General features: G+C 39.5%; 1 protein-coding gene across 1 annotated transcript; it reads right to left on the bottom strand.

The window, feature by feature from the left end:
• Window positions 1-1,885: 1,885 nt before the first annotated feature.
• On the bottom strand, window positions 1,886-23,841 carry LOC146655741 (leucine-rich repeat-containing protein 1-like). Its single transcript, XM_085428313.1, has 14 exons — window positions 23,194-23,841; window positions 14,190-14,307; window positions 13,685-13,763; window positions 12,726-12,815; window positions 10,302-10,358; window positions 10,146-10,209; window positions 9,598-9,672; window positions 9,262-9,406; window positions 8,167-8,285; window positions 6,992-7,075; window positions 5,414-5,529; window positions 4,728-4,894; window positions 3,556-3,698; window positions 1,886-3,086 (listed from the first exon to the last, which is right to left on the bottom strand). The coding sequence occupies exons 1-14, from the start codon at window positions 23,350-23,352 to the stop codon at window positions 2,928-2,930; spliced, it is 1,575 nt and encodes a 524-aa protein (XP_085284439.1). The 5' UTR covers window positions 23,353-23,841; the 3' UTR covers window positions 1,886-2,927.
• Window positions 23,842-25,188: the final 1,347 nt, after the last annotated feature.

Below are 25,188 nucleotides of genomic sequence, written 5' to 3'. Positions count from 1 at the left end.
ATTACGTCATAGAGTCTAGCTGACAAAGGTGAAGTGGCAATCAGATGCAAAGGTGCAGCAAAGTTAAAGGCACCCATGATGCCTGAAGTGAGCAGCAATCAGAAGAGCAGCTGAAGCTGCTGGAAGGGATGTGAGGAGTGAGGTCTAAAAGTTACAGGAGTGCTAAGTGCCTTGGAAAGGAGGAGAAAAGTAAGAAGAGAAATCTTGTACTGGATACACTGAGGAATAGGGAGTCAGTGAAGCTGGATATGAATAGGTGTAATAGACTCGATGAGGGTGATGACTCATGCTGAGTTCTGTACCATTTGAAGTGGATTAAGGAGAGGTTTTGGGGGGGGGGGGGGGACTTGTGTGCTGTGTTCAGAGAGAAAAGGGTGTAGTCTAGAAATGCTACATAGGTGAAATTAGGCATTACTGATGTGGGCAGTAGAGGAGAGAGTATTGTCCAAGATGATTCCAAGACTTTTGACACTGTGGACCTGACATCCATCTATAGAGACAATAAAAGGGCGTAATTTTGTAAAAACTTGCATTTTATTGTCACTGAGTTTGGTCTGATTGAGGTAATGGAGATAAGAAAAGGGGGAGGAAAGAGAGGTTCTTGGTTTTGTAGAAAAAGAGTCATCGATATAAAAATGAAACTGTACACCAAAATGATGAAAGTCTGTCTCTGGACAGAGGAGATAAATCGTAAATGGTCCCAGCACTGACCCTTGAGGGACACCAGAGACACTCTTTACCCTCCTGACTGATTTTTCTCTAGATGTGCTTTTTTCTAGTGTCCTTGTCACTGTACAAGGACCTGTGCAACGTGAAGAGACCGTGAAGCTGTCCTCTTCTTGTACGAGTAGATACCGGTCTTGCTGCTGGGTTGATCCCTTCCATGGCCCCTGTCCAGGTGTTCTTGTATATAGGTTGTCTTCTGTTGCCTCTTCTACGGTGTTGAGATTGTGCCAGGAGACACACTAAACCTTCTTGCAACGTATATGCCATCCTGGAAGAGCTGGTCTATCTGTGCACCATGACTGGGCTGCAGGTACCATATCACGCTATCCGTCATGGTGAGGGCATTCACAGAAAGCAAAACTGAAGAAACATCGGTCCAGTGGGGATAAGGAGAGAAATGATCTGTGGCCACCACCTACAAAGACATTACCTAATGGGGGTTATATTCTTGTTGCCTCTCCAGGTCATCTGACGTCACTTTCATTTGAACCAAAGTATGAAATGGATTCAAAGTAGTTTATAAATCTTAGACTAGTGTATAAACTAGACAGGCTGATATCCCCCCAAGTTTACCTGACTTTGTGTTACATGATGATTCAGCATTCCCTTAAACGTTTTAAAACATATATGCATTGAAGTGGAAGCATGCCAGCAGCAAAACAACATGCAGCACATGCAGGATAAACAAGTCATGCCTGCAAAGCATTACAGAAATATCATGCACTTCCGGACAGACAGAACAAGCGTGAAAGGGCCAAGAATGAGACGGGTCCACTCTAAGCTTACTTTGAAAATATATTATTTTCGGACAGGGAGATGGATCCCACCAAATGTATTTCAATTAAAAAAAAAAAAAAAGAAGAAAATATTAAATTGTAATCTGAATTATACAGGGTGACTAATGAAATTAAAGGAAAAACAAACATATCGTTTAGTGTTGCACTCATTTTATTGATCAGTGGTTAGAAAGTCATCCAAATCCCCAGGCTCACCACCTATTTGAGATCTGTTTTGTGCAGTTTGATCAGAAAACAGCTAAAAACATTAAAACCAACATTTGAACCAATTTCCCTGGTCCACTTTTTTCAGTTTAAAAACAAAATGATACAGCTGATCGTGTACCATCTCAAGAACAGGATTTGAGCAAAGCTGAAAAGTGTATTGAAAAGGAACTTTATCAACTACATTTGTAAAGAATGCCGACACTGTGGTAAAAACCTCAAACTTCCAATGATTATTCTTGACAGTACTCTTTGTTAAAGACAAAGAAAAATACATCTGTTTTTGGCATCTATTTGAAAAAGATTGCAAAGCAGTGAAGCACAGCACATATTATAATAAGATAGCATTTTTACTTCTGCATAGTTACATTGCAGATGCGTAATTCAAATTTAGTGTGCAGTACTTAAATCCAAACTAAATTAATCTATTTATTTCCAAAATTATGGGTCTAGATGTTTCATAGATTAATATGAGGATCCAAGGCCATCCACTCATCTGATCACAGTTATATTGGTTGAATAAGACATAAGTGACTGTGTTTTGTTCATTGCTTTGATTTAAACCAAGAAAAACAAAGAAAGACAAATGTACCACGTTTGCAAAAGGGGAAAAAAAGTTTTGAAATTGCAAATGATTAAGAAATTTGCTATACATTTTATTTACATCTGAGCTGCCAAAAAGTATAAAAGTATCAATATTCACAAGAGTATGTACAATAATCCTTAATCAGTAGGTCCAAAAAAAAAAAAAAAATCCTGGTTTGTTTGCCCAAAAGGTAAAAAGAAGTATTCACCCAGTGTTTTAAAAAATATATAGAACATATATATAATAATACATTTAAAAGGTTTGACCACATTGATAAAGACTTATAATAGTGCAACTACCTAAATTATATATTCTTAAAATGAGCCATTTAAAAAAGTAATAAATCTCTAAAATGTCTTTTAAAAGGAGTCTCTCTGTGCAGAAAATTCCTGTGGACAATAATTTTTTTAAAAATTGAAGGCACAGCAGCCCTGGTAGACTGAGTGGGATTTACACAGGACTGGAGATAGAGTAAGGTTACAGGCGCCCTAGGGTTTGATCACAGGAGGGGTAGGCCACACCAGGGTTTGTAGGTAAAGGAGAAAAGGGGTAACTGGGTTGTGCAGGACAACACGGCGAGACACAGGAGGTAAAAGACATTTCTGAAGTAAAGGTCACACAGACGTGGTCACGCTGTCCGCAGCGTTATTGACCTCATTTTTGTTGGAGTCCAGCCCTTTGGCGGCATTCATGTCGTTGCGGAGGTTCTCTGCTGCTCTCTTCATACTTTTCAGCTGGTCGGGGTGAGGCGTGGCCCGCCGAAGTAGTGTTCCCTGTGTAGATGAAACAGAATCTAATTAGTGGGATGCTTTTTAAAATCTGCTTAAATTGCCTTGGAGAGAGCTGAAGAACAATGTTTACATGACAGCAGACTGTGATGCTCGATGCACGTGCCTTGCATTCATGATTTGTCAAAATAATATCCCAGAAAACATTATTATTATTATTATTTGCAGTAATTTGTAGCACTTTAGCATGACTGTCCTACCCCAAGGCTGTGGATATAAAACGATCAGAGTTCCTGAAAAAGCCGCTTGAGGCAATCCCCATAACCTTATTTATGGCATATTTAATACAGATGAGGACATATACCCATTAAAATCTATGGAAACTAAGCTAACCAAGCTTGCTTCTTGGTAAAGCTTGCTAAATAATTAAATTGTGCTCAAATGTTCAAATCTTGCTTTAAAAATGGGAGTTCTAAGATTGCATCCATCTTTTATATGCAGCCTATGGACTCACCGGATCGTCGTCATCGTCGACATCATCTCCATCTACGAAGTGAATGACGCTGGTCCTGTTCACGGCGTTGTTGTCCCATGTTTCGTTAGCAATGTCATTCACCAGGCTCTCCATACCTCCGCAGCGAGCAAGATTATCAGAGCCTGGGGTTGTTTTTAAAACAAACAGCATATTTAATATTACTGGAATTCACATAAAAATGTTAGTACAAGCTAAAAGCAAACATGTCAATAGATCAAAATCAGTATGGCTACGATTACTTCTGCAATGTTTGCAATCTGCAAACACAAGAAATAAAAGCTGTCCAGTGCTAATGAGTGAGCCTGAAACTGTCAGATCACCATTTCAAATCTGAGCTTAGTCACAGGCTTACAGCAACACAATCTTCCCTGCCCCCAACCTCAGCCTCACTTTCCCCACTTCCGCCAGCTTTATAGCTGCATTTCTCTGACAGGAGACATGCAGCACTTCTCAAAATCAACGGATGGATGAATTTGCTAATTATTTTTGCTGGCAGAAAACAACATGAAAAATAAAGTGATCAGCAAGCATATCACAAATATTTACAAATCTGTGTGAAAATCTGTCAATGACAGGACAAAAAAAAAAGAAAAAATTACAATAATCTGCTGTATCAGGCAGCAATAGAGCCAGCCGTCAGCAGCATGTCTGTACCCAGTTTGTGAGCTTTTAATGGCAGCAAGCCAGGCGCTTTTAAGCCTCTTTAGCTGTCCAATCCACAACATTTCTGAAAAACATATTGAAAGAGGGCCTCAAGGGACAAGAGAGGGCCTGACCTGTTATAGGCGCTGTGATCCCTTACAGGACCTTATAATCGACAGATACTGCAGGAAGGGATCAGAGGCTGCAGAACACACTGTGCTCCTCCGAGCAGATCATGTGATAATGTCACGAAAACTGCAGGAGACTGTACAAGACTTAACGATGAACATTACTAAAAATGTCTCAGAGCGAGCACAGAGTTATTTCACTCTGGACGAAGCCCATCACTTTAAGAGCACGGAGACGCTGATCCACTTCTATGTTTATTCACACAAAGTTCTCACATGCAAAGAAGCAGAGTGATTTCAATCAACCAGTGAGAAAAATGTTTTTCTCTACACTCAAACCTCCATAATTATCTCAGGCTTATACTCGATGAATAACATTACCTTTGTCATCACTTGGCTGTTGAGGGAGCAGCACGCAGGTAAGCACCTTCTCGCCTGACTTAGGGTCCTGATCAGTCTGAAAGGTGAGGAGCGGCTGCGACTGGTTTTCTGACAGCCATAAGGCCTTCAGCTGTAGCGTCGTCAGAGAAAGCGGTAGGTGGGTGAGCCTGAAAAACAAACAGGAAATAAATCACTGCCCACACAACCTCCCCACCTCCAAGATACCTCCTGGTTATTATTTCCAAAACATACACACTGCTGTGGGCACAGTGTGAATTAGTAAAGGTGTCACATTTGGATGAGGTACATGGCAGTTGTTTTATTTATGTGGAGGAGGGAAAACACTCTCCAGACACAGAGGTGAACGTGTCTTTGTGTGACTCAAGCTGCAGATATCTGCAGCTTTCATTCTAGACAAAGCTGGGAGCTATACAGGTACAGGCAGGGAAATAAAGGTCAAAACAACCTCTGACTAACTGAATAACATGGTCAAAATATCAGGATGATCTTCAGGGATTAGCAGGCCGAAACCAAGTATTTAATTATAAAACAGCATCATAAAAATGAAACACAAACCATGTTTTTGCTACTTATTATGAAATGTTTTTTGTTTTTGTTTTGTTTTTTTAATCGAGATGGAATAAACTAACAATCTGACTTTGCCAGCTCGAGATAAATGAACCTACCGGTTCCCAGACACGTCGAGCACGTGCAGCTCTGTGGCTTGCGACAGCTCTGACGGTATCCTCGTCAGCCTGTTCTCTCGTACGCAGAAGACATTCAGACTACTGCAGCCGCCAATCTTAATAACAGGAGACACAACAACAACGTGATTAGGCTGCCGGCACTTCAAAGTTAAAATGGTTAATCATAAGTAAACACACGCACACAAGACTGCCAATACAAGTTTGTCTTAATAGCTTTATGAATCCAGTCTAAATGCACATCTGATGTTTTTCAACAATGCCACAGTAATAAAAAGCACGATAGATCTTTTGCCAGCATTTGGAAACTTTGTCCCCAGTTTAGTGATCTTGATGGAAGAACAATTACATGTCAATAAGATGTGGCAGAGTGGCCTAAAATTAGGAACAATTAGGCCTGGTAGCCAGAGAAAACAATGTGCCGGCTGAACTCCAGCTACAATATATTTATCAGCACAGACTAACCAGTACAGGTTAGAACCAATCGGGCTAAAAGATGCAGGGTAAAGTAAATGGCTAAAGGTGCTAAAAGCAATTACACGCAAGAAGAGTAAGAAACTTTCAAATTTACTGAGCTACTTGCGTATGTGTGAGCAAGAATAAGCAAAAACAACCAAATGTGCTGGTTTCCATCCAAGCAGATCCAGGAGAAAGGGTTGTGCACCTAATAATCAATTAATAGAGTCAATAAAGTTAATACAACTGGGCCAATGGTGGAGCTATTCACACACACACACAATCCGGTGCAAAACAAGAACATGACGACGAAACACAACGTGACACAATAATTATCGATCACCTTGTGTTTATATTCGACTGAAGCCAACATCCTAATTGAAAATAAAATCTGATTAATTGTCCAGCCCTAGCCAGTGATCAAGTAGCTGAGCAAAGCTCAAATCAATACACACGCCACAGTAACACTGTCCCTGTTAGACATGTCATGCAATGCAAAACAGTGATACCATGGATTCATTATCTAGGCCAAGTGTGCCTACTGTTATTTTTCCCCAAACACTGCAGGCTTTGCATCATTTAGACACAGGGGCATTGTCCAACATTTCAAGAAGCCTTTCAGATGAAGCTTTAAACCAAGCGAGCCTTCACTTACGCAGACAAGAGGTTAGAGAAGAATGTCGCATGCAAACACAAAGGACACACTGAGACAGAGCTGAAGCTGAACAAACCGGGGGGCCGAGCAGTAAAAATGAAATGAGAGAGCACCACAAGCAAGAGCATTGTCCAGTCAAATGTGAATGAACCTCGGTTTGAGCTTTAACTCCCTCATAACAGTTGCAGAAAAGCATCATATTACAATAATGGCAGTCTGGCTTAACCACATTACATCATTGTGTACAAAACAGATTCGGTTTCAATTTCCACTCTAACCTGTGCAAACAAGTGACAAAACCAGTAACAGCAAAGGCCCAAGAGATCCATATCTGTGTCACTTACCAGCAAAGAAAGGAAGTGCTTCAGTGCGGCTATAAACTTGAATAAGCAGTTTGCCAGCTTGCTCTTAAAACGCCAGCATTGTCAGATGGCATAAAAGAAGCTTACCTCCTTGGGTAACGACAGTAGCTGGTTTCTGTCACAGTTCAGGTGAAACAGTCGCTTTAACTTTCCAATACTCCTCGGCAAGCTCTGTAATTATAAACCAAAACAAAAATTAGAGGAAACATCAGCGTCTGCTCGGTTTTACATTAAATAGAAATATTTATTTCTCTCAATACTAAGCAACTTATCAATTTATCCATAAAACAAGGACAATAAAGTCAAATTATCCATGTAGTGCTTTCATGCACTGTGTTGCCCACGTTGTCATGTCATTTACACACAAAACAACAACATAAAAACAGGCCGACTTATCAGTGGTGATGATGTGTACAATACTTTCTGTTTCACTGGTTGCTTCCACTGTGTGCAGGGTGTGCATCCTGAGAAGCCTAACTGTAATCAGTTTGTCCATCTCCTTCATGTCTCCAAAGAAAAAAATATCTTAAATCTGGTTTATGCATTCAGGCATAATAATCAGAATAAGGAAGAAAGATCATTTTAGTGATTTTGAAGGTGGCATGGCTGTATTTCAGAAACTGCAGATCCATTGGGAATTTCCCACATACCAATGTCTATGGATTACAGAGAATGGTCAGACTGCTTCAAGCTGTTAAGAAGGCAACACAAACTCAAATAACCACTCGTTACAAGGTATACAGAAGTGCATCTGAGGTTGAACCTCAAAGCAGATGAGCTACAGCGGCAGAAGACCACACCAGGTGCCGCTCCATACAGCTAAGAACAGCAAACTAAGGCTGTCAGCACAAGCACAAGTCCACCCTGCCTTATTCAGGCTGATGACAAATGACTTTCGCAGTCTCCACATCTTAATCCAATACAGCATCTTTAGGATGTGGTGGAACGGAAGAGTCTCATTATGGACGTGCAGCTGAAAATTCAGCAGCAACTGTGTGATGCCACCATGTCAATATGGACCAAAATCTCAATGGCACATGTTTCCAGTACCTTGTTGAATCTATACCGTGAAGAATTAAGACAGTTCTGGTACTAGCAAGGTGTACGTAATGAAGTGACCACTAAGTGTATATTTATTGGTAAATACTTAGTTTAAACATTTGTACAATAACCTTGGCTGTAGCCATTTTTCCATTAGACCATGAGCTCATTAATCTGTTTTTAAAGAGGATGCATGAAGCTGAAAAAGACCCCAAACAAACCTGTAGCTGGTTCTCTGTGAGCACAAGTTCAGTAAGACTTTCACAGTTGCCAATGCTCTCTGGAAGATACGCCAGTTGATTCTGATCAACTTTCAGTATAGAAAGTTTTCGTAGTTTTCCTACAGAGAGAGAAAATATATACATATGTTGAACATGATATACATTAAACAATATAAACCCTGTAAGCATTGAAAGGCAGTCAGTCAACTGAGGCATTTATATCAACATCAATCTTGGTGTTTGCATATTTATCTGTATCTTCATGATAGTCATGTTCTAATCCAGCAGTCCCCAACCTTTTTTGCACCACGGACCGGTTTAATGTCAGACAATATTTTCACGGAGTGGCCTTTAAGGTGTCGCGGATAAATACAACAAAATAAAATAATACGACCAAGACAAAAACTGTGGTATTTTTGGTAAATATAATAATAAAGGCGAATGTACTGTGTAATTGTGTAACTTTATTAGCAGCGTCCTCCTGAAATGCGCCAACAACATTGAGAGTAACATCTTCCTCTCTTCCCCTTAATTCTCTCTGGTCGCTATGGTAACGTGTAAATATTTCTTTCAAAATAAGACCCACAACTACAACGTGGGAAAAGACCCAGGGAAACAGAGTTAACAATAAAAATCCTGATAACCATAAATTTCACATCTGAGCCTCAACTCTCGCGGCCTGGTTCCAAACGACTCAAGGACCAGCCCGGAGATTGGGGACCGCTGCTCTAAGGCAACTGGTATAAATGCGGACAAAAGTCACCCTTCATCCTGCTCTGCGTGTGTGTGTAGCTCAGCCCCACCTTTGTCAAACAGACAGGGTTAGAGTTAGACCTACAGTTGTTATTGGCTGTTGGTGACACACCTACTGCCCAAAAGGTTTAAGGTCAGAAACATCTCAAACACACCAAGAATACGACGACAGGCAAAGATGATTTCTCTGCTCGCTTTAACACACCTCTGGTGGATCATAAGTCATGGCTAATTGTGTTTTATTATTATACATTTAAAAACATAAGAGACCCAAGAACATTTGTGAACCACATATTATGTTTCAGATTTATTACAATCATGCTGACAAATTCATATGCATACCAATGCTTTCTGGTAGAGAATCAATGTTGTTCTGAGATACTAGCAGGTCAGTGAGTGACACCAGGCCTCCCATCTCCTCTGGAAGTTTCTCCAGTTTGTTTTCTGATACATCCAGACACAGCAGGCTTTTGATGTTGCCCAGTTCCTAAGATTCACAGCAAAAACTTGTGTATGTTAAAATAATACAACGGCAAACCTGATCAAGGAGTAGGAACAGAGACAGTCTTTTTCTAAACTTTATATATGTAACAGTATGCAAATGACAGTGGTTTTATGATTAGCAGTAAGACTGGAACAGACTGTAAAACATAGACATGAAATGCATGATTAGCTTACTGCAGGTATTTCTGTCAAGTGGTTTCCATCCAGCCACAAGTCCTTCAAACTGACAAGGTGGCCTATTGACTTAGGCTGCGTGGGAGGAAGAAATGCAGGAACCATAAGAGCCAGGAAAATATAAAAGAGAAAGAGACAAAAAAGGGACAAAGCAGAAAAAGCCATCTCAGTTATTTGCTTTAAACTGAACATGAGTTTCCCTCCGATACAATGCTGCTTGCTTTAATATGACTGCACCTGTTATGCTGCTTTTTGGCAAAATAGCAAAGAGCCCATTCAAATTTCTAAACACAATCTCCATTAGACAATTCTTGGCAGCTCATCCTTGCATGATCTGCCAGTACCTCATTCACCATCGGAGTTAAACCTCTCACATAAGATTACAACTTAAAACCAAAGCTGAAAACAGATGGCCATCCTCCCATCTGCACGATAAGAGGTGAAAGCTGTTCTCGAGGGATGCTAATCTGCTCGGACATGACAAGAACGAGGCAAAGAGAAAAGTTGTGTTTTTGGCATTCTTCTGGGTTAAAACAAAAAAACCTCACCAAAGAGTAGAGTTCATTGTTGCCTAGGTCGAGTTCTTCAAGTTTATGAAGCTGTGATAATGACCTGTGGATGACACGTGCAAGACAAGTTAAAAAAAAAAAATAGAAAAATGCTTAAGAACGCATGCATATCCACATAAAGCAATGAGTACTCACTCTGGTAGGAATTGCAATACATTTTCTCTGAGTTCTAGTGATACCAAATTGGTGAGGCTGCAATGACAGGTAAAAAAGAAAGATGATTACATGTTACTCTGAGTGTTTTTAAAACAATGAGTTTAAATGACAGTTAAAAATGGCCACAGACAGTCTTTTTGCAATCAGACATCTGAAAACAGGAAGTAGTTTGGAGGTGTGTCCATCTTATCGAGGCTGTAAAATTGCAGCAGGATAAACAACGTCTGCATACTTTAAATGAAGAGCAAAAAAACAGAGACATCGCAGACCAAAGGACAGGGTTGTCATCTGGCCATTCATGTATGCCTTTGTGCTATACATGCACCTAGCTGATACAGGATTTTATAACAGTAGCCGTCTAGAACAGTACAAAGTCTATGTTGTTTACGAGAAGTAACTCTAAATAGGTTAGACTTTGTGTGTTATTAGTGATGGACCAAGAAGACGACGCCTTTTACAGCACACCCTTGACTGAAACGCCAAGCCGGCATTCCTTGCATGTTAGCAATTTCACTGTGGAAAACTACAGACACAGCAGCAAATAAATTAATTTATGCAAAGCTCCAATACTGCTGCTAGTTTTCATTCACCTTGCTTCCACCGCAGCAGATCACTAAAACCAGATATTAAAAAGACAAAAGAAAATCTTCCCAATTCCAGCACACTGTGTCTGAGATTCGATTTAAAACAGGCCACCTTACTGCTCAACTCTCTGATTTCTGTGCGTGCCATTTCACATCAGCAAACACTCCCATCTCACAAGATAAACCGCTGCTGCCGTGTAACCCCTTGGACATTTATCTTATCTACTTCTAAAAAACCAAGGCATCCTGTTCCAGCTGCGCTATGGTTTTCATTACCTTCTCCTTTTGACAGAGAGCAGGCCTTAAGCCATTGTGTTAAGCGAGATAAAATATTGGACATATGTGCGGAACATGCCGTACCATGAGGCAGAAAGAGGGGGGAGAGGCAATCCTAAGAGTTTGTGCAATCACAATTCTTAACTTTTTTCCCATAAAGATGACATCTGATTGCCTCCCCTATACCCTCAAAAACAAGTTTGACACCTCAATATGAACTGTATTGACAAAGACTCGGTTTGTTGATCACTTGAAAAGCTTCTGGGTTGCTGCATAGGCATTGTGTGTTATAAGCAGACCTGGAATATGACAGAAGCCGCTCAGTTCACAAAGGAGCTTTAAGAGTTACTCCTAGCAGGCTTTGACCCAAGACCATCACCATATGAGCATTCATCTTCTTTATCTTAAAGGAATAACTAATTGCATGAAGACACCACAGCGCCACCTGGAATTTGGAAAGTTTTTTTCTTGTCTGTTTTTTTTTTTTTTTTGAGACCCAGAGCGAGATGCAAAATGAAAACCTGGCAGAGAACCGTTCTTGAGAAAAACAGTCAAACAGCTTCACACATCTGGAATAATCCTATCCCTGTCAGGCCTCCAATTCAGTTTACCTTAAAATACCAAACCTCTACTAAAATATCTCCTGTGGCACTCTGACCTGAAAGCAAATAGCTTTGTTATTAAATTCAATTAGAACTGATCTCAATGTTTAAAAGGGGACCCCATGGGACTGAGAATGTTGGCAGGCATGCCTTTAACTACTCTGGATTATATGCCATCTCCAAACAAGCATTTTTGCCTTTTATGAACAAAGGCAAAAGACGCTAACTGATGAGTTGGTAAGGAGTAATGTGGTTGGTATGTTCGCCTGTGAGATACGGTGAGATGGAGGAGATTCTGAAGAAGGCGAAATGACAGCAAAAGGAGATATTGAAAATGAAACCTGCTTCTATGTTTCTAATGGTGTTTACTGTGTAACCTTTGAACAGTGGGAGGTAGAATAATGACCTGGGAGCATCACAGATTTTGAAATGCTTTCCAGAAGGAACATACTGTGTGTTAATTAGCTGTGTAGGAGGCCAACCTCGACAATTTGCCACTAGACAAAGTTATCACGCAGAGAAGTGGCACCCTAAAGGAATACTTTGGAGCTTTGTGTGTTTTAAAGTAAAAATGTTGTTGCTTATGCTAAGTGCTTTGTTTGAGCAGAGTAACTGACAAACCCTATAATTGAAGTTGCCATTAAAACAACAGAAATATGTGCCTTTTGTTACAGTAATTATCAAATTCCTTTCTGGCAAGATCACAAAGACTAAAGCAAGGTATGTGACTTGAAAATGCAAAGGGAGGCAGGTGAGATATTATCAAACACTAGTCTCCCTTAAACTGGATAAACATCAGTCTACCAGTGCATCGAACCCTCAGTGGGCTTAGAAAGATTCAGGTTCATCCTTAACAGAGTATGTTACCATTAGACACACTTCAGATTTCATGATAAAATCTATATACTTTAACTTTTACATACTTGTGCTAAATCACTTACTTTCCAATATTTTCTGGAAGCACTTGCAATGAAATGTCATTGATGGAAAGGCAGGTTAAATTCCTCAGCTCCGTGAAGCTTTCAGGTAACCTGGATGAACAAACAACAAGACACAAAGTGAATCCATGAGAATTAACAGTATAATTTGATCCAGACATTTCAATCATTCAGACAGTATTGTTTAGCATTGATGACCCTGATGCCATTATCTGTGTTTGCTGCTTATCATCTCTGCCCTCAGATTGGCTCTTTTTATATTAAACAAAAGACCATATGCAACCTTAAGCTTAGGTGTTATTATGTGTATGCATATCCAAAATATACACACACCAGTTTGGGCTTTATTGCTCCATTGAATTTATGACTGATAACCAAATGATGTCACATTCCTGTAAAGCCACAGTCCAGTCATCCCTGGGGTGTTACTATTAACCTGTTAAAATAGGGCTGATGTAGAATGAAGAGTGGGAAATTAGGTTACTACTCTGGAAAGTAGTGTTCTGTGTGTGTGTGTGTGTGTGTGTGTGTGTGTGTGTGTGTGTGTGTGTGTGTGTGTGTGTGTGTGTGTACTTTAACAGTATTGAACACCAAAGCGTCACTATTACTTCCTAAACTTGTGTGGCTTTGTGCCCCTGCTGAGGTGCAAATTAGACATGATCTCACCCACACATGGAAAAGCAGAGTATGGGAAATATGCAATCTGCCAGGTATATAAATATTACTAATGTTACTAACAGCAGAGAGGTTAACACCACACAATGCAGAAAATGAAATTTTATATATATATATATATATATATATATATATATATATATATATATATATATATATATAAAATATTTCATATAAAAATAAACACATATGAAATGTACCATTTGAAAAGCCTTGAATGCAGACTGTTGTAAAAGTATTACAAATAATCACAGGTAAAGTTTTTTTAAAGTATGTCAAATTCTTACTTTGTTAATGGATTTCCACTGAAATCAGCCACTTGGAGAGCTTTGCAGTTTGAAATGCTCTCTGGAATGCCCAAAATATCTGAACAAGAGAAAATATGTTAATTATAACACTGCTCATTGACTGCAATTGGGTCTTAAAATGTGCCAACTTAAAAAAAAAAAGAAAAGTACATAAGTGAAATAATAAGTGTTTTTATGTAGAACAAAGCTGTTTAAGCTGTCTCTGAACTTAAGAGGTCTTTACAGCTACAGCTGAGAAAGGCTTGCTCTGTTACAGAAGGAACCTCACCAGTATATCAAAAAGAATAAGTCAATTAATCTTTAAATTTGTTTGTGGCATTAGTTTTTGTAATGGCAATTAAATATGTGAGTGCAATTCTTTTTCTGAGCTCTTCTGTGTAAAAACCTGTTCTAGCAGTGACAGATGAAACGTCTCTGAACATGTTTACTTGTGTTGTTATTTTGTGGTTTAGCCATGTGATATACCAGTGTTTACTCTGCTTACCATTTCGAGAGACATCCAGTTCTACCAGCTGCATAAAGTTGGCTATTTCAGATGGAATTGTGTGGATCTCATTGTCACTCAGGCCAAGTTTTCTAAGTTTCGCCAGCTGGAAAAATTGCTGAAAGATGGAAGGGAGGAAAACATCGATTTATTAATAGGCTTCAAGATATTTAACATTCAAATTACACAACCTGGTCAAAGATTCATTCTTGTATGAATTCAATTCATGTCAGTTCTATTTATTTATACAGTGCCAAATCACATCAACAGTTGCGTCAATGCGCTTTATATTGTAAGGTTGACCCTTTAATAATACAATAGAGAAAACAAAATCATATGGCCCCTATGACCAAGCACTTTGGCGACAGCGGGAAGGAAAAACTCCCTTTTAACAGGAAGAAACCTCTAGCAGAACCACCTTCAGGTAAGGGCGGCCATCTGCCGTAACCGGTTGGGGTGAGGGGAGGAGGACAGAACAAAAAACATGTTGTGGAAGAGAGCCAGAGATGAATAATAAGTGATGATTAAACTGTACGACACTGGATTACAAAATTAATAGAAACAAAAACAGTCAGAGAGCTTTTTATTTTTGGAAGATGGCTACTTTTGCCACAATGTCACAACAAGAGACTAAATGCATTTTTACTTCCGTTCAATTTGTATAGTGCCAAATCACAACAAATGTTGCCTTCATTCCTCAATTGCTGTAAGGTAAAGAGAAAACCTCAACCCCAATAGAGAGAAAACCTCAACAATCAGATGATCACTATAAGGACGAACTACGCAACTGTAGGAAGGAAAAACTGAATACTGAAGGAGGTTTTATTTTCAAGAACGCAATTGTTAAATCCTTTAAAATCTGTTATTCTGATCTTTCACATGTTTGATTTTGTACTGCAGAAACTCACACAAAAGCCACTATCCCTGTCCCCCACGCTTAACATCAAGTAGTTTTCTGTGTCTTGAAATATTTGATGACTTAAGTCTGTCATGATAAATATACGGTTCTCCTATCACAAACAACTTTACAGACCTTTGCCAGGGTTGTGTCACAGCTGTAAATAATAAAATGAAGAAAGCTGAACATATTTAGCGGTTTCTAGAACTTTGGGTTGTTATGGTGGTTCACTGTCGGGGCTTACTGGGACACAGAATAGAGCCAACGTTAACCTCCTAGGACCTGGTGTCCACATATGTAGACATCTACACCAAAATACTTAATTTTTCTCTATAAGGGCCTGATATCCACTTACGAGAACATTATACTGCCACTGTTCAATCAAAATTTGAAATGAATGTCCTCATATGTGGATCTCATTTTTCTCAAAAACAAAAATTAGGTTTAAAAAACAAACAAACAAACTGGTAATTCTTTGTTTTTACATTCTTTAGGTCCCAATCAACCCAAATAGCAAAGAAAAAATAAAAATTCATGCAATGAAAGAGTTCAGGTCTTAGGAGGTTAATGGTATTAACATCTGTGTTTTCTCTAGTATGACACATCAAAATGTCTGCTTATTGTTTGTCATGTGTCTACTTAAGCTGAGGTGTTTGAAAAGTAAGCAGCACATGACAAGAAACTTGAACGAAAACAAAACGGCTACTAGCAACCACTCAGAAAAAGTCTTGTAAAGAGGGAGAACTCAAATACAATGAAAAATATGTGCTGCTCATTATGACTCTTCCATCAACTTGCTACTGTAAAAAAAAAATTATTTACACTATTATTTTAGTCCAACTTAATGAAAAATAATTGTTTCATTGTTAGAAATTTGTTACATAGTAGAAACATTCCCTGACACAGAAAAAGTAACAAAACTGAATCAAATTAAAATGAAAATAATTTAAAAGCCTATGTTTTAGTGACTTTAGTCACATTTGTCAACACAACCTGCCTGAGGTCTGCTCCAGAGAGCAGGTTTAGCTTAAACTTTGAGTTTTGGCAAGAGAACTGTAGACTTTCCAGAAAGAGTATTAACTTAAACTACAACTCTTTTGAACTCCTCCCGATGCATTTGTCTGACCCACTGTTTTTATTTCCTCATTCAATTCGGTTCAGTTAGGTTTTATTTATATAGTGCCAAATCACAACAATAGTCCCCTCAATGTGCTTAATACTGTATGGTAAACATGCTACAATAATACAGAGAAAACCCCAGCAATCAACCAACCACTTAGGCTCAGGGAGGGGCAGCCACCTGCCATGATCGGCTGGGGATGAGGAGAGGAAGACAGCACAGAAGACACTGCAGAGAGCCAGAGATTAATAATAACTAAAGATTAAATGCAAAGTGGTGTACAAACACATTCATACAATCGATTTGTAAACTCATATCAGAGTGCATTAACTAATTAATTAAGAAATGTACATCTTTGCAAACACTGAAATCCCAGTTAGATGTTAGTTTTCTAGGACAGGACAGTGATGGTGATCACTGGGCATTGTAGATTTATTATAAGGTTGGCACAAAATCTATAGGTTGTGCTTTCAAACGCTGTGCTTGCGTACAGTAAGGCAGCGGTCAGGCTGTGAGCCATTTCCTCTGTGCTGAACCTTCTACTATCCATTACTATGTGTTATTCGCTGTGTAGATAATACAAACCTATATGAAACTTCAGACACGTAAACACTGATAAGGAGCCATTTTTCATGCTGTGACCTGTCACCATGTTGGATAAATTCCTGTCATAGTAGGAATTTTGTTGAAGATGATGTAACGCAATCCTGGTCACGCAAGCCTAGAGACCAGTCAGCCTACCCTTGGCAAAGTCCGGTCACTAAGGAAAAATGTGTAATCCCCAGCGGGTTGGCGAGTGGTTGCTAGCTGTCATTAGGTGAAATTAGCAGCAAAACGGGAGCTGCACCAAAAAACCGGAGGTGAAATAAATTATATAACTCTTTTTCTTGTATTTTAAAGATAAACATTGTGGTCCCCACTGACATACAGTCACATTTACAGTTTCACAGGAGTAAAATGGAGGCTCTGATGTTTATTTACCTGCAAACAGTCAATCCTTGAGCTCCATTTTAAAAATTTCCCCCGTGCTGTTTAACTCAGGGTGATCATACTAAAAGCAGAGTCCGAGCTCAGAAGTTCAGGATCAGACTCCGGGTTTGTTAACTTTGCTTTCTGGTGCAGGTCTGCTTTGGTACAGACGTTTATTGAAACTTGGGATGTCTGTGTGACTGTAAGCCTGTTTGCACTGTAATATCAACTCACCCCTAACAAATACCATCCATTCACATAAATAATTCAAAAGACTAAAACAAATACTGAAAGTAATGAATTAGCTGGTCCTAAACTGAATGGAAATAAAAACTCCAAACACAATATGAATTAACAAAAGAAATAAAATAAACAACTATTAAAACACTGATTACCTTAAAACAGTTAAAGCAAAATAGAAAATACCGACAGGCTACGTTCACCACAGGCCCCTCCGATCTTTTTTGTGTCCTTCAGACTATGATATTAGACATGAGGTCAAAAAAGAAAGAAAGATCCAGCCAGCACACTTCTTTACAATGCAAAAATCAATTATCACAGGCACATACTTGACAGCCATAACAAGAACAGGCAGAGCCTTGAATGTGTGGGCGTGGGGGGGGGGTCTCTTAATGTTTTGGCATGAACTAAATAACTCTTGATCTTCCCCCCTGGGCTTTGTGAGTTAAAGGTGTGCCAAGAGGCCAGGAGGGTTTCATCCACTTTGTACATATCATTTAAATCAACCAACCACTTCTTCTCTTTTGAGCTGCATGTCCGGTTTGTTCCAAACACATTAGGTTCGCTGTATTTGAACTTCAATGTAAAAATGCCTCACAATTGTAATCCACTGAAAACTACATGAATTCTTACTGCAGCTGCTTAGTACAAACTTTTTGGCTACTCATTTCATTAACAAAACATTTAGGATAACAATTCTCTTATTTGAGGCTATGGGAAAAATTTGTCTTTGCAGTTTAGAGGAAACTAGACAGTTGTTCCCCTTTGTTTGCAATGCCTGCAGCTTATGATTACCAAGTTAAACTTACCTGTCCAGCACATTACCAGCTTTAATGATTCCTGACTAATACTTAATAAATTGTGCCACTTCCTCAAAGTTAAACACCACCACCTTTAAACTGCATAAAGACTACAGATGCTATCTATGTGGATAAGCAATATAAAAAGCTGTAACCATAGGCAGCACCAAATACAATGATAATGTTATTGAGCTGCCAAATCAGCAGCAGATCTGATCTGAGTTACTGTCAGTGAGGTGTAAATGTGTTGCTCATTATCTACAGACCAAATCCAGATACAGATCACACTGTAATAATCCGTGCACAATAAATAAAACCCACGAGTCCAAAAGTCAAACTCCACCCTGTTGCAAAATGCACATGTTATTCCAAGCTCTTAAGGACATTTAAACACCTCTTAATCTGTCTTTTCAACACACAAACAAAGCTGATGTCCAATATATGTCTGATCTTTTGCATCCTAAATCCCTTCTTTTCACTTTCACTAAAAAACACATTTGTGTGGGTGAATTTTTTTTTCTGCCAAGCCAGTTCCTATATTACAAGTGGACACCTGGAGATTTGTCATGTTTCCAACCAGGAAACTAACTGAAAGTTTAACACGTTTGGAAAAAAACATTTTTTAAACTCAATTATAGCGTGTGTTTTTCTCTATCCGACTTCCTCCTGTGTAACTTTTATGACACAACAATCGACACGGGAAGGACATACAGGTTCAATGTCAAGGATTCAGAACAGCTAAGGACAAAACAGATACAGCTTCATGGAAATCCTTTTAACAATAAAGACAATCAGAGTTAAAAGGGAGCAATGCAAAGCCGGTACCAGTGTTGTTACCACCTTTTATTTTAACTGTGACAGAGTCCTGCATTAACTGAAACCCTGACAACAAACCTGTTCTTCCTGTTGGTTTTTTCACGCTCCGCCCCAAACAATCACCCATGTATGAAACGCAAAAAACCAAAACAGGGCAAGTCAAGAAAACATTAACCATTCTCATGCAGTCCAAACCGACGTTTGAATCCTCAGGTTCACCTTCAGCAGCGCTAGTTAGAACATAAGCAGCAGTCTGAAGGGATTTTGTGGTAAAATGACTGCAATTGGGAAACATAATCACACAATTGCTTTACAATACCTTTGTTTATTTTAGTCTAGTCCATACAAACAACAGACTGCATTAAACTAACTTAACTATTACATGTTGACACACTTAGCAAAACTGACTGCCAGGCACAATCCTATAAGCACAGAAGCTTAAGTGAAAGACATGAGTGTCAAATGTGTTGTGGAGTCTAATTCACTGCAAAGTAGGCTATAGTATTATATATCGCAGCATAGGCGAGAGTTAAAACCGTCTCAACCGCATGTCAGACAGCCAACAACTGCACTACCTTTATGACAGTTCTTCCTGTAGATCACAGGATACTCAGAGCACAACTTTCTTTACCACTTAACTCGGGTCATAAACCCTGCAGCTTCCTGTCTCAGACCGGATATTGCTTCTTCCTTCCATCACCACAGTCACCGTGTCTGTATTTTCTGAACGAATGCACACCAGATCTCCAAAAGGTTACAGAGGCCAAAAACTAGTGCCTATTTTCACATTGTCACTCAATCTGCTGATTATGTACAGTAAAAAAACATATGAACCATGCTACTGTGACAGATTCACAGTGATCAAAAACAAGAACCAATTTTCACTGGACTAAAAGTTGACTGACTTATTAATCGATCTGCTTTCATTTATTCGGATTTAACAGTAGCCTGAAAGTCATCAAGTATTCTGGCTTCTCCTGTACGTGTCCTCGCAGGTTCATTTTCAGCTACCCATCAGGGCAGCATTGTCCTCAACTTTCTTGTTAAACTGCAAAACTGTTATTTTAATTTCCCAGTAAAGGCCAGATCGACCGCTCTTAGCTTTTCATATCAACGGCTGTCATCATAGTTTCTACTCTACTAAATGCTTTTTGTTTGTTTTTTTACATGTGGCTTGATAGTCTCTGTTTTGTGTCCGATATTACAAACTGATGCTTACACAGGTAAAGAACAAAAACATTCAAAGACCTTTAACAGAGTCACCGCTACCTCTGTGTCTTACAGTTTCAGTGAAGCTCAGTATGCTGGAAACTGCATTCATTTTTAAACTGGATAAACAGGCAAGTGCATTTCAACAGCCAGCTAGTCTTGCATTCCTATTCTGTCTCTGCAGGCAGTTTGTTCATTTGAATGCTGTTTACCAGCCAGCCTGATGTGTGTACTCTAAGAGCCAGCTGCTCAAAGGGAACTTTGAATACACAGACAGTCATGAGTTACAGTTTGCCAACTTAGTCGTGTACCTGGGCAACAAATAACACAGAAAACAATTAAAACAACAAAGAGAGAAGCAGGGCCTAACTATTAACCCTACTCACACAAACCCACGCTTCAGGTTCCTTGACTTAGTCAGCTGATCTGTCTTGGTAAAACTATGAAACCATCTGCTCAACTTGCCCCATCTTGTCACAGTAAAAACACACCTTTGCCGTTGTATCTTGCTATTAAAACTGCCTCGTGCATGTTTTTATCTGCCTGCTGTGTAAAAGCGACTTGAAATACGTTACTGTCAAGACTCTGTAATGCCATTGTCAATACAATGATAACATTGGGGAGGCTTCAGTGCGATCAGTTAGCCACCTCCGAGGCAAATGTAATGAGATTGCGAGGTGCGCACTGGACTGGACGGATACAACAGTTTGCCCAGTCGAGCGTTTCTTGGGTTCTCTTGGCAAGCATTGATGACAACACTTTCAGTTGTCACCACGCAAATGATGCAACCCCTCCATCCCCTAAACATGCTTAAAATATTTGTGAACTAAGTGTAGAAATAGCTTAAATGTCACACAGTTCTGTCTCCACCGTCACAGTGAGATTACACCTGCTAACTGCATCCTGTCTGGTGCAAATATCCAGTCTGTCAAGTGTTGGGGATTTTTTTTTTCCCCTTTCTCTTTTTTGTGCATTTGTTTGGGGCTTTATCAGTCTGTACTTTACAATTCAGGTCATTGATTCATTATTACTTCATTAGAAAATGCTAGAACACACAATTGCTCTAGTGAAGCAACAACAAAACACATAATGCAGTCTTTGTTTTCAGACAGAATACCTGTTCCTGTGCTTTCTTCGATGGACAAAGTAAGCAGTGTGGCACAGCCATGGGAGGTTGCTCACATTATCTCTGTTCCATCACGTTTCTATGCTCATGCCAGACCCAAAAATATTCTTTCTGTGGTCTTTTCTTTCCTGCGTGGCTCTCTGAAAACTGCAGACCAAATCACTGTACATCCTGTTTAGATAACGTTCATCAGCTTTAAAAATGGCTACATCTCAGCTTTTTGACACAAGGAAGAAAGGTTGAGCAGAAAACTGCCCTCCAGAACCAAAGCTTTCCATCTGACCCACCGTGACTTCAGGAAGGTCTTGCTTGTCAGGAACAGCTGTAAACCCAATGAATTACTACTCCTAGGTTACAGCATGAACGAGTAACAATTTCTCCACCTTAAAATGTACTCAGAGCTGAACCAAGGGCACCTTCTAAAAACCAACTTTTCTGCTAAAGAGAATACTAATGTCAGGCGAGGTATCTTCAGCCAGAAAAGTCTACATGACCCATTCATGCGCTTGGGAAAAAACATGTAAATCTTCTGAGTAGTAATCCAGATCTCTAAGGTCACATGTAAACAGACTAGGATTGTGTATCCCAACTTCACCAAGAGTGTAAGTCACACTGAGAAGCCTGCAATCAAAATACGTGGTTGCTCTTAAAGGATGAAGGACCAGGACTTTAGTCATAATATCTAATGTCAGGGGGAAAAGCAGTTTGGCTTTACAGAACTTTTCAAGACAATCCAGTAGTGACTCACTTGAGTGATTACATTCACGTACATATTAGTAAAACTTTGTGGATGTGTGGTCTCAGCATGATTGTTTCTCAATTCTGCTTCCTTTTTTTTGGAAAAGTAATCTGACAGCATCCCCTTGGTCTCTGCAAAATTGTGATATCAAGCTTGTGATAGGGGTATTTTTTTTTTTCAAATTTGTATTAGCAGCAGATGAAGCATCAGCCATGATCATGACCAACCCACAGCAAAGATTGCTATTTTTAATGTCAAAGTACCCGTTTATGTTAGTTAGTGCTGCCAAGTTGTGCTATCAGATAGCCCTAAAACAATTCATTGTACATGCAGTGTCTCTTGACTAGTAGTCATAGTACAATACCCACTTACAGTGTTGATTGTCCTATCATTTATCTATTGTCTATTCCTGGTTTTATTAGAAGCTACCTTATTGCCACAGACGGAAAATTATGATCTCCTCGCTGGAATTTTTATAGAGGTCTCAGTGCTTTTATCAGCAGACAGGTTGCTTCATTCGCCAACATATTTCCAAGGCCATTCAGCATTTGCATTAGAGAAGAGCAAAAACAGCTGTTTCGTTTAAAGAAGTGAATGCCTCTTCCTGCTTGGCAACCACATCCACATAAATGATGACTGCATTTCTCTTAATTAAAAATTGACATCCATACTCATGGATAAATATCAGCCTGGAGCAGCAGTGCTGTTTAACTCTATACTCCCAGGGGAAAATATACATAAGCTACATCATCTGCATGTATGGCTCTCTGTCATGCAGAAAGATACTACATGTAAGGAAAAAGCACAAACACAAAGGTCATCATAACCTGCCCAAACAGGTTCAGCAGTTCAGATAGTAGTATCAGCGCGATGAATATTTGAGAGCTTAAGTTTTAAGATTGTGAATCATAATTCTAGCTACCCTGCGGTGCAAATGTGTATCTTTGGGGGAAATTTCCACCCTTACGGTGTCTCACTTTACTGATCTTGTGTAATTTTCGTGCCCGGATCCCACCTAGACGGGGTGCCAGATCAGCTCAGTTACCTGCCATTTAATTTAAACGAGCGGAAGCTGCTTTCTCCTTACCTTGGGCAAGTCTCGGAGTTGGTTGGCATCCAGCAACAGCTCCTCCAAACTCCGTCCGTAGCGAAAAATCTCATCGGGCACATAGAGCAGGGAGCAGTGGCGTTTATCGATCGTCTCGACATGACGGTTGCACCGCCACAGGGGTATACAGTTAAACATCACGGGGAAGGTGGAAATAAATCTCGTACCCGTGCGATAAAAGAAGCAGCGGGGAGGAGGAGATGGTGGAAGATGCAACAGATTGCTATGGCGGGACAGCCACCGACAAACACAAGCGAGGCGAAACTCGCAGGCAAGTAAACACCGAAACTCCCGCTGTAAGTCAGCCGCTGTAACGTTACCGAGCTAACGTTCCGCAGGTCGCGAGTAACATGGGTGCTCCAGTCCCCGTCGTAGGTTCACTTTGTAGTTTGCAGACACCTGTTTTTTCTCTCCACTCGGTTCCTCGTCCAACGTCCGCCTTTTTTAAAGCCCCCTCTTAAGCGTTAAACACACGGGCTACATCTCAGTGTAAAGGAGGGCGGCATTCTCGTGTGGTTTTTTTCTTTTTTTTTCGTCTCGTCCTGGAGTTAATTTCCTCTCCCGTCCTGTTTCTGACCCGGAAAATTCACTCCCTCATTCCAATCCTACGTCATCATTCCAGGCTGCTCCTCCCTCCGGTCCCTCCTCTGGATCCCGTCCCGCACGGGGCCGCCATGATAGGGCACAGATGACTGGCAGCGGCCCGGGGCGGGGGAAGGGCACCCACAGTGTAAACCCCGGACCTCAAGTATGTGAATTATCCGAGTTCAAACCTGTATTATGTCTACAACTTTAACTTGTTACTCACTTGCAAGGTACTCATACTTGATACATGAGTTTTTAAGACCTGTACTACTCATATATGCAAATTGTGATTTAATTTCCTTTTTTTAAAATGCCATTGGGTTCAATAAGTACTTTAGTTTAAAAAAATATAATTTTCTGGTAATTAGTCCATGGTTCAGGTTTAAAGGGTTCCAGTGTTTTATCCTGTACTATTTTAACCTGCTTTGTTTATTTTATTTTATTTCATTCAATTTCATTCAACAAAAAAAGCGTGGAAATACTGTGTGAACTCAATATAAAAACAGAAAGCAATGAATTTCACATAATATATTCAATGTTTAGATCTCATTTAAAATGGTACAAATACAATGTCTTAAAACTGACAAAGCCACTTCACTGGTTCCCAGTTTAATACAGACTTACCTTTTAAAATCCTTTTATTATAGTTGATAAAATCCCAGTGCATCTCGGTATCTTTACCCAGTCAGACCTCTCAGGTCATCAGGGGCAGATCTTTTAACTCCTTCCTTGAATTAAATCTAAGTGTCTTGGCTTTCTTACTTTGATCCTGTTCTTCACAACAAGCTGCCAGCTGACCTGAGGTCAGTTACAGCTAAATTCAAAAGCGAGCTTAAAACAGTTTTATTCTTACAAGCCTACACACAATAACTAATATAAATATTATATAACTAATAATAAATCCTATTATTATTTTTGCCTTTGTTTTTTTATCCTGTGTTGAGTTCATATCTAATGAAATAGATTTAAAAGATTCGGATCATCGTACTCCTTTTTAAACATGTACATTGTGTTGTGTATTGATATTTGTGGCAATTTTATTTTCTTTACTTTTTTCTATTTACAATGTATTTTGTTGCTATTTCAGATAACTGTACATGTTTGAAATAAAACAGTCTGACAATCAATCATTCAAAATCTCCTGTAAGATTAAAGTTGACACTGACATCAAAACTGGGACATTCTCTTTCTTTTCTTTTTTTAGTACCTAATCATTTTGAATTTGATGCAAGCAACACACCTAAAAATGGCTAGGATGGGGGGAAATTTAACACTATGCTGCATCTCCTGCTCTTCATAAAGCACTAAATGTTTAGTTGCCAGGTCTGGAAGACCAGTTTCCCCTGGACTCTTTTATTACAGAGCCATTAAACCAAAGAAGAGCTTATA

Source organism: Rhamphochromis longiceps, linkage group LG13 (genome assembly GCF_057381845.1).
Source record: "Rhamphochromis longiceps isolate RC_006_pf linkage group LG13, R_longiceps_female_GT1.1, whole genome shotgun sequence".
NCBI lineage: Eukaryota > Metazoa > Chordata > Actinopteri > Cichliformes > Cichlidae > Rhamphochromis > Rhamphochromis longiceps.
Note: the sequence above shows the minus strand (reverse complement) of the source record. Positions and strands in the feature narration are given on the sequence as shown.

Excerpts from the sequence above, each read along its gene's own strand:
- LOC146655741 (XM_085428313.1), bottom strand. The coding sequence starts at position 23,352 with ATGTTTAACTGTATACCCCTGTGGCGGTGCAACCGTCATGTCGAGACG. Across the intron at positions 10,359-12,725 it reads CTTCCAGAAAATATTGGAAA|CCTCACCAATTTGGTATCAC; the intron begins GTAAGTGATTTA and ends CTGTCATTGCAG. Across the intron at positions 5,530-6,991 it reads TACTGTCGTTACCCAAGGAG|ATTGGCGGCTGCAGTAGTCT; the intron begins GTAAGCTTCTTT and ends CCTGTTATTAAG.